This window comes from Panthera tigris, chromosome A3, assembly GCF_018350195.1.
Source record: "Panthera tigris isolate Pti1 chromosome A3, P.tigris_Pti1_mat1.1, whole genome shotgun sequence".
NCBI lineage: Eukaryota > Metazoa > Chordata > Mammalia > Carnivora > Felidae > Panthera > Panthera tigris.
Genome location: NC_056662.1, coordinates 67,371,155 through 67,384,033, shown reverse-complemented (window position 1 = coordinate 67,384,033; position 12,879 = coordinate 67,371,155). Strand labels below are relative to the sequence as shown.

Sequence of the window (12,879 nt, the reverse complement as noted above, 5' to 3'; positions counted from 1 at the left end):
TAAATATACTGTCCTCCCACCTGAGGTTTGTCAGGCTGTTCTGGAGCAGATAGAGGAGGGGAAGATGAGGGGAAAGTTGCAACCCCAGAAGTTAATGGTGATTTGCATTTCATCCCGGGAAATCTCTGAGAAATGAACTTTAATCTAAAACATGAAGCAACTAGTCTAATCTGTTTTCCTTTTCCTTACAGACAGAATCCGATTTTAAAGGCAAAATATTACCTGCAGCTTTTATCTAAGGTATTCTCTGTAACTCAGCGATTTGCTTTCTGACTTGCAATCCTGTCTTGCTTTAAAAATTAATGTACAAATTCATATTTAGATGCTAGTTCTAAGCAGGAACGTACTAATGCAATTATAACCAGAAAAACCTTTTGTTCCATATAAACTGGGAAAATATGCAGGGAATGAGGTTGAATCTTATGAAATTGCCATTAAGAATGGGTAAATATTGCCCATTTCATATGGTTCAACCAAATACACCCAGTCCTGTGCTTTAGGACCCTGGATAAGAGCACTAAGAGGGGCTGAGAGAGACATAGCAAAATCTAGTGGAATCACGGTGTGTCTACACACAAAGGGGGCTGGGTAGTCTAGGTGGAGTTGATATAAAACAGGAAAGAACTGATTGATGTGAATTTGAGGGATTTTATTAGAAATATAATCAGCTTATGCTATTTGATTCTTTTGTTGTTCCTGCAGAACGAGCCAAACCCTGCTCATTCCAGTAGTGGCTAAAACAGCGCTTAATGATCTGGCCACTATGAGGTTTATTTCCTGATGCAGTTTTGAAATTTAACTTCTATAGCTAGATAAAAATTGAATTTCAACACATGGCAGCTTTCTTATAAAAAGGGCAAGCAGAGAGGTTGTTAGGTTGGTTTTTATTAGAACTGATGGATCTTCGTATCTTTTATGGCCTCCCACCCAACACACACCTTATCTGAAATATATTCTGTACAGTTGCATAAAAATCGTTTATGAAACTGAAAATAGATTCCTTTAAATGAGTATCATTTCTATAATAGTAGTTGCCAAAGTTTGAAAATTCCTTAAAATTCTCCTGTGGACAAAGTTCGTATTGGTGTCGGGAAAAATTAGGAGAGTTTTTTTTTTTTTAAGACTTACTCATTTTTGAGAGACAGAGTGTGAGTGGGGGAGGGGCAGAGAGAGACTAAGACACGGAATCTGAACAGGCTTCAGGCTCCGAGCTGTCAGCACAGATAATGACGTGGGCTTGAACTCACTGACCCCAAGATCACAACCTGAGCTGAAGTCAGACACCCAATGGACTTAACCACTCAGGAGCCACTAGGAAAACCTTTCTTTCAACAGCAGGTGCCCTATTAGCTCATTTGTCCAGGTTATCAACATCTTTCATTTTCTTTGAGCTATTGTCCAACTCTGTAAATTTTAGAAAACTGGTATTAATGTCCATGATCCTTGTCCATACAAATGCAAATTAGGGGCACCTGGGTGGCTCAGTCGGTTAAGTGTCCTACTTCAGCACAGGTCATGATCTTGTGGTCCTTGAGTTCCAGCCCCATACTAGTCTCTGACAGCTCAGAGCCTGGAGCCTGCCTCGGATTCTGTTTCTCCCTCTCCCTCTGAACCTCCCCTCCCTTCTCAAAAATAAATAAATATTAAAGACAATTAAATTTTAAAAAAACAAATGCAAATTAATTGTAGGTAAACTGATTGTTGATTATTGCCCTATGAATAGGTCCATTTTGCATCTATTTATAAGCTGATTTCAGAATCCTTATTGCCTGTGTCTCTGCTCTTTGAATTGTCCTTGGAACCAGATGTAACATCTTACCAGTTCCCTCATTACTTAATGAGCTAACTTAAAACTTGGGCATGTCCATATATATATATATATATATATATATATATGTCCATACATATATATATATATGTCCATATATATATATATATATATGTATATTTTTTTATAAGAGTAATGACTATACCCTCTTTTAAAAATCATCCTTTCACATCACAGATTGTAGTTTGATGGTGTTATTTTTCCAGAATGTGCCAAGATTCCATGTTCAGTGACTCCTTAATAATGAAGCACTATACATTTGCCTGACAGAGAGTCAATTGTTTAAGATCCTTGAAATTGATTTCATACAAAAAAAAAAAAAAAAACAGTCCCAGACCTTGCAAAAACAGATATAAGTCCATTGCACAGCAAGAACCATTTGAAATACATCTTTAATTTTAAAAAATCAATATGCAATCTACAAAATATTTTGTTACATGATTATTAAGGCTCAACCTGTTTTATATTTGTATTGCTATGACATAAAATCATATTTTGAGTAAGATATAGTAATACTTATTGTTAAGGAAGACCTTCTAACTGAATTTATAAGAAAAAGGGCTGTATCATAAATACAGTTCCAGAATGGAGGAAACTAAAACCCTAAAACTGTCCCAATATATAAATCAGGTCAAAATGCTAGCCTTTATTTATGTGCTGGAAAGTAATTATTTTCATACATTTTTAATGGATCAACTATTTTCATTCTCATAGAAAAAGGACATGTACTTAAATTCAGACCTGCACAAATGATCAGGTAACCATCAAGCCATGAATTCATTTACACGGTTAGCATGATCCTTTGACTGGTAAGGCAACCAGAGCAGAACATCTAGTCTCATACTGGTCAACTCCTTGGAACTCTGCCATTGTATCCATCAAACAACTGATCCCCAAATGGTCAAACTCATAAAGGGTTGATCTAAATGACCTAAATTAAAACGCTAGAAAGGATTTCCTCCTTCACACACATCCTTCCTCCCTCCCCAACTTAAAAGCAGGGGGGTTGTTGTTGTTTTGAAGATTATCATTTAGTTTCTGACAAAGGAAATTTCACTTCTTAATTTGTAAGTCTAAATGAATTCCACCTGATTTTTCACTTAGAGCACCATGGTCACATTTGACCTTCTGCCATTTCTGAGGTCAGAAGAATTGTATTAAAAAGCCTCTCCTCCCTTCACAGAATGTTAATTTAACGCTAAGTAATGAATATTTAAAGATCCTAATAGATGTGCAAATTAACAATTATGCTGTAGCACCCTGCTGTTAATGCTATCAACCTTTGCATTGCTGCAGAAACCAATTTGAGCTTTAGTCAGCCTTTTTGTTACTGCGTTTTCAACACTGAATCTTGAGATGCTCCAAAGGCTGGGTGGCTGGTGGGTAAATGACCCCAGCAGTGAGGTACCCACAAATACTGGGCAACCTGTGAAGCATGAGAGGTGATTAATTGAATGCTTTGCTGAAATTATTTGGAAGTGTAAATATTCATTAAGTTCATCTGAATCAGACTCTGAGTTCTTTACGGGCAGGATGCCATAAAACAGATTTAAAAGGAATGGCAGTAATTAACCCAGCTGACTTCCCTGGGATCATGGAACAGCATCAGGTCCAGCCTGCCTCCATATTTGTTCTGAGCATGACTGCAGTCACTCCAGAATGTGCCACACCAGATGATGGGGAAAGATAGTGGAATTTTTTTTTCTAGTGACACACACACAAATTTCCCCTCCCATGCAATCAACAGTGAGTCTCCAACATATGACATTATGCGTACTGTATCAAGTGAAGTTTAAAAGAACAATACCAATTCATTTTAACAGTCAACTTTTGCATTCTCTGTTTTTAAAGTAAAATAATGATGAGCAATAAAATCCGCTGATTGATACAGATTATCAGAAGTGTTTGTTTTTAATCTGTTTTGAACAGATTAAAATGAATGTAGTACAATATTAAATAAAACATATGACATCAAGTCTGTGGGCCAACAAATAAATGCTGTTTGAAAGAACATTATTATATCATCAGCTCTGACTCAAAAGATATCTAATAAATAGGGAAATATGCCTCCTAATCATATTTAAGATTCAATATAAATTGAAGGTGTATAATACCACATGGAGGGCATTGTTTTTTCGGACTAAAAAATCTGTAGAATATGGAATTCATAGATTTTAAGTCTGACCTTTCACTGTAAATATTGAAAGAAAATTATAAACAGAATTTGAACTGCTGATGCTATTGGTTTTTTATTAGAAACCAAGCATTTACCTGACTTGGAAGAATAGAGATGTCACCTCGTAAAAATTCAGGTAGAATAATCTAGTGTCTTTCATTTTCTTCATCTTTTAAAGAAAAATACTCTAAATTAAGCAGAATTAGCATAAATAGCATGATAGCAGTACAAGCATAAAATAATCATAATATCATTTAGACTTCTACTCAAGAGAGGCTTATGTTAATTACAAATAATACTTTATCAAAAATACATTCTTTGAGCCTGTACTTTTGGGAGACAATATTCATGAACTTTAAAAATTCATCCCTAATATACATAAATATTTTAACTAGTGTCCAATACCATTCCATTCTGAAAGGAATCTCTCCAAGCAAAAGGCAATATGTCTTAGTGACTTGTACTAAAATATGTATATCAACAGAAATAGCTTCTTTGCAACACACACCAGAACACAAATACATTTTGAAAATGATAACACTGTGGGGCAAGACAGGTACCAAATACAGTCGATGATTACTCACCAATGTAGGAAGAGGACAGGAAGATAAATTATTCAAAATCAGATGCTTCCACATCTCCATTTTAGCCTGTGGTTTCAGCCTCATTCTACACCTAGCCACATTCCACAGATGAGCAAGAGGGAAAATTGAGTATTTCGCTTTATGTCTCCTTTGAATGCCTCACCCTCCAGTAGAGGTGCTAAGAAGAACAAGAAGAGACGGGACTGGAAGATAATAAATGTGGCCCCCAGGTGATCCAGAGTGCAAAACAGTGAGCCACTGAGTAACGAAAAACTCCAAAACCCTTTAGCCAAGCTGGTTGTCTGGTAACACATTGAGTAACAGTGACTCTGAGTTTTAATGGGAAACAAAGACATCATACAAACTATAGACACATTTTAGATGAAACTCCTGCAGCACAAACATATCAAAAGCATAAAATACAGATTGTTTGCTTTCAGGTCTCCACTTCTCTAAACAAGGCCATTGGACCTGTCCGAACCCCTCTATTCAGAAGTCATTTCCACGGCACAGAGCAGATCTTTGTATGGTTTCTGTCAATTGCATATTTGAAAAGTGGGTCATCATTTACTCTTTCCACTCTACTGAGTTACGCAGTCACCAGCTTTATCTGGGTCTTCTCCATCGATTTTAATCCTCTTCTTTTCTATTTCAACCTGTATGCGAAAGCGAAACATGGCAACATTAACAAACACAGAACTAACACTGTTCAGTCCTACTTCATGCATGTGGCAAGGACCGCAGCCACCTCATCCTTTGGACACACAGTGCCTCCACGGTGTCATGCTAGCCCCGAGTGAGGCAGCCTGCTCTCCTCTTGAGCTTCGCAAATCCTTCCCTCTAGGGTCAGATCTTGTAGAGGACTGAAACTCTCCTCCCTTCTAAGTCAGACATAGGGTTTAGAAAAGTACACAGAATACATACACTGATAAGACATTTAGAGTCCTGGATAGATGTGTGAACAACTATACCCCCAAGTATCATATATGGAGACTTTGGCCCCCTTGAAATTTATAACTCACCCAAAATCTTCTAATTAAAATGAACTACTTTACAAACTAGTAAACCAGATGGACAGAACCATCCACCTGCCCCTCATCTTTTTCATTTCATCTCAAGTGTTACTGCTTCACAGAGAGGCCCTCCTGGGCCACCTGAGATAAGGAAGCCCTCCATCATTCTCTATCTTAGTCCCCTATTTTATTCTCTTCTTAGAATCTGTCACTATGTGAAACTATTTATTTGTTTACAAACTATGTTTTGTTCCCCGACTAGAAGGTATGCTTCACGAGGTCAGGGACCTGTGTCTTGTTCACTTTTGTGTCTCCAGCATCTAGAGTGGTACCTGGCACTTTGAAATTGCTCAAATACTTATTAAATAGAAGGTGACATTTTGAAACCGCCTGTCACCAAGTGTGGATCAATTAGTAAATACTATTAAAGCAGCAGGGACTCTGTTATATAATTTTGGGCTGTCCTCTAAAACAATAGGAAACTGGAAGGACCCATGCATAGGAAAATAGGAATCAATGAATTCTCCATTGTATTTGACCCACATTTCAGTCACATCTAGTACTGATACATCTAGTGTGACAGGTCAGGTTCTCCAAGAAGCAGACTCTGAGATGGAGACCGGCATGTGGAAAGTGTACCTGGGGAATACTGTCGGGGTCAATGTCTGTTGGGGGAGGAAGGGGAGGGAAGGAAGCAGACAGAAAGAAGTCGGGCTGTAATGCAGTCACCATAAAGGCTCTAGCCAGGTGAGCTGAAGCTAGGAGGGCTGCAGAGTTAACCCAAGCTGAGGCAAGAGGGTATTAATACACCTGCATCCACCAGGAAGGGGGTGTGACCCAGGCCAAGGCAGCTTTCTTCAGCAGGGCAATTCCCAGCTGCTGAGGGACTAAGTCCTTCCATCCCAAAGGGGCTGCACACAATGGTACTCACCCATAATTAATTTTATCAATAGAAAAAAAAATCACTGGTCCCAAACATATAGGCTTATAAACAGATGGTCCAAAATAAAGAAAAAGCCCTGAATTCTATTAGTATATCATAAACCCACCCATTGGTGTTGATGATGTCTTATATAATCACACCATTTCAAGACACTGGGGGAAATATGTGACAGAAGTTACCTCTATTATTTACTAACTTTGAAGATGAAAAGGAAAAGCAAGTTTAGAAATAGGTGCAAGTAAAAAAAGAAAGAAAGAGAAAGAAGAAAGAAAGAAAGAAAGAAAGAAAGAAAGAAAGAAAGAAAGAAAGAAAGAAAGAAACAGATGCAAGTGTATGTCACTCTTTAACTCATCTGGCATAAAAATGCAGAAGAGCTGATGGTAAACACTTAACATTGGTAGAATAACTCAGTATTTCCCAAAGGGAGCTCCACAGAATACTATTCCAGAAGATACTGACAGGTGTTCCACATGTACATGCCCATAGAGACAAGATTCAATAAGCAATGAGTTGGGAGAAACTGAGTTAAGTCTAACAAGTTTCTTTATTGCAGGACTTCTCAGAGCCTTCACTTAGCATTAATTTAGTGTATAGCATTCCCCAACTTACTTTTCTCTTGTATCACTATGTGTGTTCCATAGAACACATCTTGAAAAATGTTATTCTAACATAATTTTTATTACAAAGATGCTTCTGGAATGTGAATTTGTTTTTAACGCCCTGTTTTTCATCGAGTGCTGAATTAAGTGGCACTGGTGCTCAAGCTCCTGACATTTTCTAGAACTGAGAGAAACTTGGCTTACTGGTGACCATCAGGTTTCCAGGACAGGGCTCTTTTCCAGGTCACATAAACACACATACATATACATATACACAGTCATTCAAAAGGGCAAAACAAATATCTAATGCCAAATTAGGCCACAGCTCCAGAAGCTTCAACTTCAACCAAAGAGCTTTGGGATATACCTGAATGTTGTAGCAAGCTCTCTGATGAACATGTTTCTGTGGCTGGAAATCACTCTCCACACCCAGAGACCTGACCTCTGTCCCTGAGGCACAGGTGTCAAGCATTCCAAACTGAACAGTAGCAAATGGATACCAATCAGAGGGAATTTCTTGGTCTGATCCAAGTTCTAGTTTGTATGACAAGCAATGGGGATGATCAGGACCTTGAAGAAAAAAGCAAATGATCAAAGGATTTCAATGGCCATTGAACATTTCTCCTAAGCATAAGAAGTATCCATCCCTCTCCTTAATAAACAATTCTGTTAGCACTATAAAGAAAGTGGCATAAATTCCATTTAAACAACATACCATCAAAATTCACGATTTTGCACCAACTAGGGGAAATCTATCTGCATTTTATAACTACTGGCTTTAAGAGAAGTACAAACTCATTACTATATATATGATATATTAACTCCTAAAGTTTTTAATTAAAAGCATATTAAGTTTCTTTAATTACATATGACTAATATTTATATTAAGCATCATTATTTGGTTATAATATACATGGAATGTGTTTAAAAAAAAATTCTTTCCCTTAAGTAGACTGAATAAGCTCTTACAATAATTCTTAACTTATTCATTTTCTCACCACTGTTTCTTGATAGATAATGCAAAGGTAAACTTCAGCCCAAATTGGGTCACATCATTAAAATTTCTAACTTTTTAAAGTAAAGTTTACAAAAATTGCATTACATTTTGGAAACTACTCTAGGCCAAGAATTCTTTTTTCAGTAGAATGGATTATTCTTTACTAGGGTAATTCTCGCTCACCCTCCAAAAGCTTTGCCTGGAATGGATGTACGGTGTAGAGATAGGCATATTTGCTTTCAGTGCTTCAATCTAATATTTGTTTCCACTTAATTCCATTTGCCATGTATGGAGCATCTAGCCTCTGCTAGGCCAGGCTCTGCGCCAGACCCAGGGACATTGGATATACGCAACGATTTTAAGTGGGGCCGCGTAACATGTATGTATGTGTGTGTGTGCACGTGTTACCATAGAGTAAAAAATATATATGTTTTCAGTGCAATCACTGTAGTGATTCTACAATCACTTCTTAATGTGTACACTTCACAATGTGTAGTGTAGTAACTCTACAAAGTTGTGTGATTCTGTTGTGTCGTCCACAGCACCTACATATCCAGCGCAGCTATCTTTACTTAAATAAATGTATGAGATGACAGTTATTTGAAAAGCCAGATTAAATTACTTTACCACTGACATACCTCAAGAAAGAACACTTCCATCAGAATATAGCTCTAGGCACAAAAACAAGGGTTTAAAGGATTCCACTTAATTCTTAAAAGATAAATTGCCTTTCACTCCTTACAACCTGTTCCTTGTAGAGAAACTAATAGAATTCTAAGGCTGTAAAAGGCCTTGAGAAGTCATCAATCAATTAACCAACAGCTGCTCATTAGCCATCTCCACCACTTACATGTAGCGCAGGACAGCCACGGCCTCTGAGGTGCTCTAAGCTACCCAGATCACTGCAGGCAAGTGAGAACTTTATTCACACACACACACACCCAGGGGAGATTCCATAACCCATTACCCTTTCTAGTCTGCAGTCTGCAGCAAGGAGGTAGTAAACTTATTTAAACTTAATTCAGGCACTCTTAGGTCCTTTATGGCACGGTGGCTAAGAACACAAACACTGGACCCAGATTGTGCACAGCCCAATCCCAACTCTGCTAATTAACAGCTGTAATCCTAGGCAAGTTACTTGGTCTGAGCCTGTTTCCTCATCTAAACATGGGAGTGATGAGGGGCGCCTGGGTGTCTCAGTCGGTTGAACGTCTGACTTTGGCTCAGGTCATGATCTTGCAGTTCGTGAGTTCAAGCCCCGCATCGGGCTCTGTGCTGACAGCTCGGAGCCTGGAGTCTGCTTTGGATTCTGTGTCTCCCTCTCTCTATCCCTTCCCCGCTCATGCTCTGTCTCTCTCTGTCTCTCAAAGATGAATAAACGTTAAAAAAAATTTTTTTTTAATGGGAGTTATGATGTTGGTGATGATAACATGAACCTTACAGGATTGTTCGGAGGATTAAACAAACCAGTGGGCACACGTGGAGCATGAGAGCCATGGTATACTATAGCTGTACAGAAGTGCTGGCTGCATATGATTACTTTGCAAAATGCTCTTCAGTTATAAATCCACTATTTTTATTTAACTACTACAATTTTGATAATGAAGGGACCATGAATTCTATACTTTCAGACTGGAAATGATATTGGAGATGGTCTCCACATTTTATTTTTTTAATCTGTCATATTTTTTTAAGTTTCTTTTGAAAGAGAGAAAGAACGTGAGTGAGCAGGGGACGGGCAGAGAGAGAGGGAGAGAGGAAATCCCAAGCAGGATCTGCACTGTCAGCAAAGAGCCTGACGCAGGGCTCGATCTTACCAAACGTGAGATCATGACCTGAGCCAAAACCAAGAGTTGGACACTTAACCGACTGAGTGCCCAGGTGCCCCTGATATTCACATTTTAAAGGAAAAAAATCTTTTGGAACTTTTGCACTCGAGATTACTCACATTGAAGACCTAGTAGTATTCCAAAAATGTTAGAAACAAACTTTTTCTACCTGCTTTCCTAAAAAATTGGTAAAAGATAAAGGAGAGCATTTTTCCCTTCAAGTTTTCTGGCATGTTTTTCCTGGCTTTTTAAAACTCTAAATACTCTACAGTGTTTAATCACACACTCCCCCTTTAGACTTTGATCTCTGTGCAAAGAGGTATCATATCTGTCCTTAGCACAATGTCTGGCACATTTAAGGCTCAAAGGATATTTGTCAAATTCGTGAACAAATGAATAGAAGATAGAGGGACATCAGGTTATCTATCTCAGTAGTTTCCAGCAGGGGGCACTCTAGGGCTTTGGTAATGGTTCCTCTCCAAATTTCGGACTGGGAAGGTAAATCACAAACCACCTCAGTCTACTAAGTATACGGACGGTCCTTCTTGAACTAAAACATTTCACATCTGAAAGTGAATTGTTGAGAGTTGGAGGGAATGAATGGCAGGAGGATGACACAAGTGGGGAGAGGGCAACCAATGTGCAGATGACAGCATGAAAACAAGCAAGCTTTCTCTAAAAATTGGTAACATGGGAAGGTAAGAGACAGATATATTAATTGGCACCCCCCTTACCACTCCCACTCCCCTTTCTAATTCTATGCTCTCTGCACCTCCTGTGACTAACCAGTGTTCCCATCTGTCCTCCCCACCCCACCCCCACCCCCACAAAGGATGGCGCTACCAGGCCATCCTTTGCTGTGAAATCAAAGACCTGCCCACTTTGTTAAAAGAATATTAAGCACTGGCATGCTGGTAAAAGGCCAGTAGCCCTTCCCACCTCCCTTGAAATCACATGGAAGTGAAAAGGAAAGGTCAATCCTGATCTCAAAAACTCACAGGAGGAAAGGCATTATATATATATAAACTAGTAGACTAGTTCATATATTCTCTTTCAGTTTCCAGTTTTAAAATATTTTTTTCTAATAGTACTGGTTGTTCAGAAACTTGCTTAAAAAGGGTAATGTTTTAAAGACTTTTTAAAAAGATCCTATTCTTTAAACACCCAATTGATTTAAAAATTGTATAGAGAACTAGAGATGCATTCAAATAATCTGCTACTCTTTGCATGGCCCGTGAGCCAGTAGCATTTGTATCGCCTGAGCAGTGTGGGATTCAGGGGACCTCAGTCTACATTTAAAAAAATTTTTTTAACGTTTATTTATTTTTGAGACAGAGAGAGACAGAGCATGAACGGGGGAGGGTCAGAGAGAGAGGGAGACACAGAATCCGAAACAGGCTCCAGGCTCTGAGCGGTCAGCACAGAGCCTGACGCGGGGCTTGAACTCACGGACCGCGAGATCATGACCTGAGCCGAAGTCGGACGCTTAACCGACTGAGCCACCCAGGCGCCCCATCAGTCTACATTTTAAAAAGGTGATTCACAGGGCACCTGGGTGGCTCAGTCAGTTAAGTGTCCAACTCTTGATTTCAGCTTAGATCATGATCTCATGGTCATGAGGTTGGGCCCAGCATTGGGATCTGAGCTCAGAGTCTGCTTGGGATTCTCCCTCTCCCTCTGCCTCTCCCTGGCTCATTCTCTCTCTCTCTGTCAAAATAAATAAACATTTTTTTTAATAATTCAAATTAAAAGTGATTCACATGCACACAAAAGTTTAAGAAGCACTGTCTTAGGATAAAGATTTCCTCTCTGCCCCAACCTTACTCTTTCTACACTTCTCCTCCACAGGCAAATTGCCAGGCACCCTCTCAGTCTTTGCATTACCCTCCCCACCCACATGGTGAAGCCACATGACAGACCACAGGATCACCAGTGTCCTGCTCCAGCCCAGCTTCTCCCTGCCCCTCTAGACTGCACTTGACACAGCCCCCCTGCCTTTTGTCTAGGCCCCCTTTTGGCCCACAGATCTGATCTGAACAAAGCATCTTTGATCCCAAAGGATTTGTTCTGTGAATTATCACCATATAATTGACTGGAATGCCTGGTGCTATGACCGTCTTCTAGAATTCCTGAAGGCCAGCCTCTCTGGGAACATCCACTCTTGTAACGGTTCATAGCGAGCTCAGCTGCTAGCAAATGTGGGTGGTAGGCAAGAAAGACTCAAGGAGACCCAGGGACACAGAGCAGGGGGGAAGGACCTGTGCCTAGAGGACCAGAACAGGTGTCACAGCAGAGCTACCAGGTCAGGGGTTCTCAACTCTGGCTGCATGCCTTTTACAAGCACCAGTATGTGGGCCTCACTCCCACAGAGCCTGATTGGTCAGGATGGGGCCTAAATACGGGTCTGTTTTTAAAGCTCTAATGATTCTAAGGACTCTAATATGCTGCCAGGGCTGAGAAACAGATTTTAAAAGGAGTAAAGAGAGGATCCCAAGTGATCTCAGCCAATGGCACTATGGATCACCTATTCACCAAAGCCAGAGCCTTCAACCTCCTTGCACTCCTTCTGTCCCCCATACCCACAGGTAATCTGTCCTTTTCATGGGGACACCTCCTTTGAATTTCTCACCCATCCCTCACTCCTTCTGGGCGCTCCCACTGCCACTGGCATTGTTCATCAGGCCTCCCTATGTCTATAATCTGCTCCTGAATTTCTCCTCTGCATTGTATGCCTGACTTCCTAAAACAGAAAGGATGGTTGAAACATGGATGATTCTGTCACAGTAGAGCCTGAAAACACTCCAGAAGCCGTGCTGACAAACTCCATACCCCAAGGCATGGCTCACAGTGTCCTTCCTGCCTCAGTCCCAAAAGATAACTAAGATCCCCCACCTACATGTCTGATTCTAC

The 12,879-nt window shown here is 39.7% G+C and overlaps 1 protein-coding gene across 4 annotated transcripts in view; it reads right to left on the bottom strand.

The window, feature by feature from the left end:
- Nucleotides 1-2,227: 2,227 nt before the first annotated feature.
- The window catches only part of LOC122230405 (stonin-1), a 57,315-nt gene continuing 46,663 nt past the window's right edge, over nt 2,228-12,879 (bottom strand). For all 4 annotated transcript variants that reach the window (XM_042981348.1, XM_042981347.1, XM_042981346.1 and 1 more), the window contains exons 3-4: nt 7,511-7,713; nt 2,228-5,244 (exon numbers count right to left, since the gene is read on the bottom strand). In XM_042981348.1, coding sequence (XP_042837282.1) covers nt 5,170-5,244; nt 7,511-7,713 — 278 coding nt within the window. In that variant the 3' untranslated portion in view covers nt 2,228-5,169. The remainder of the gene's footprint in view (nt 5,245-7,510; nt 7,714-12,879) is intronic.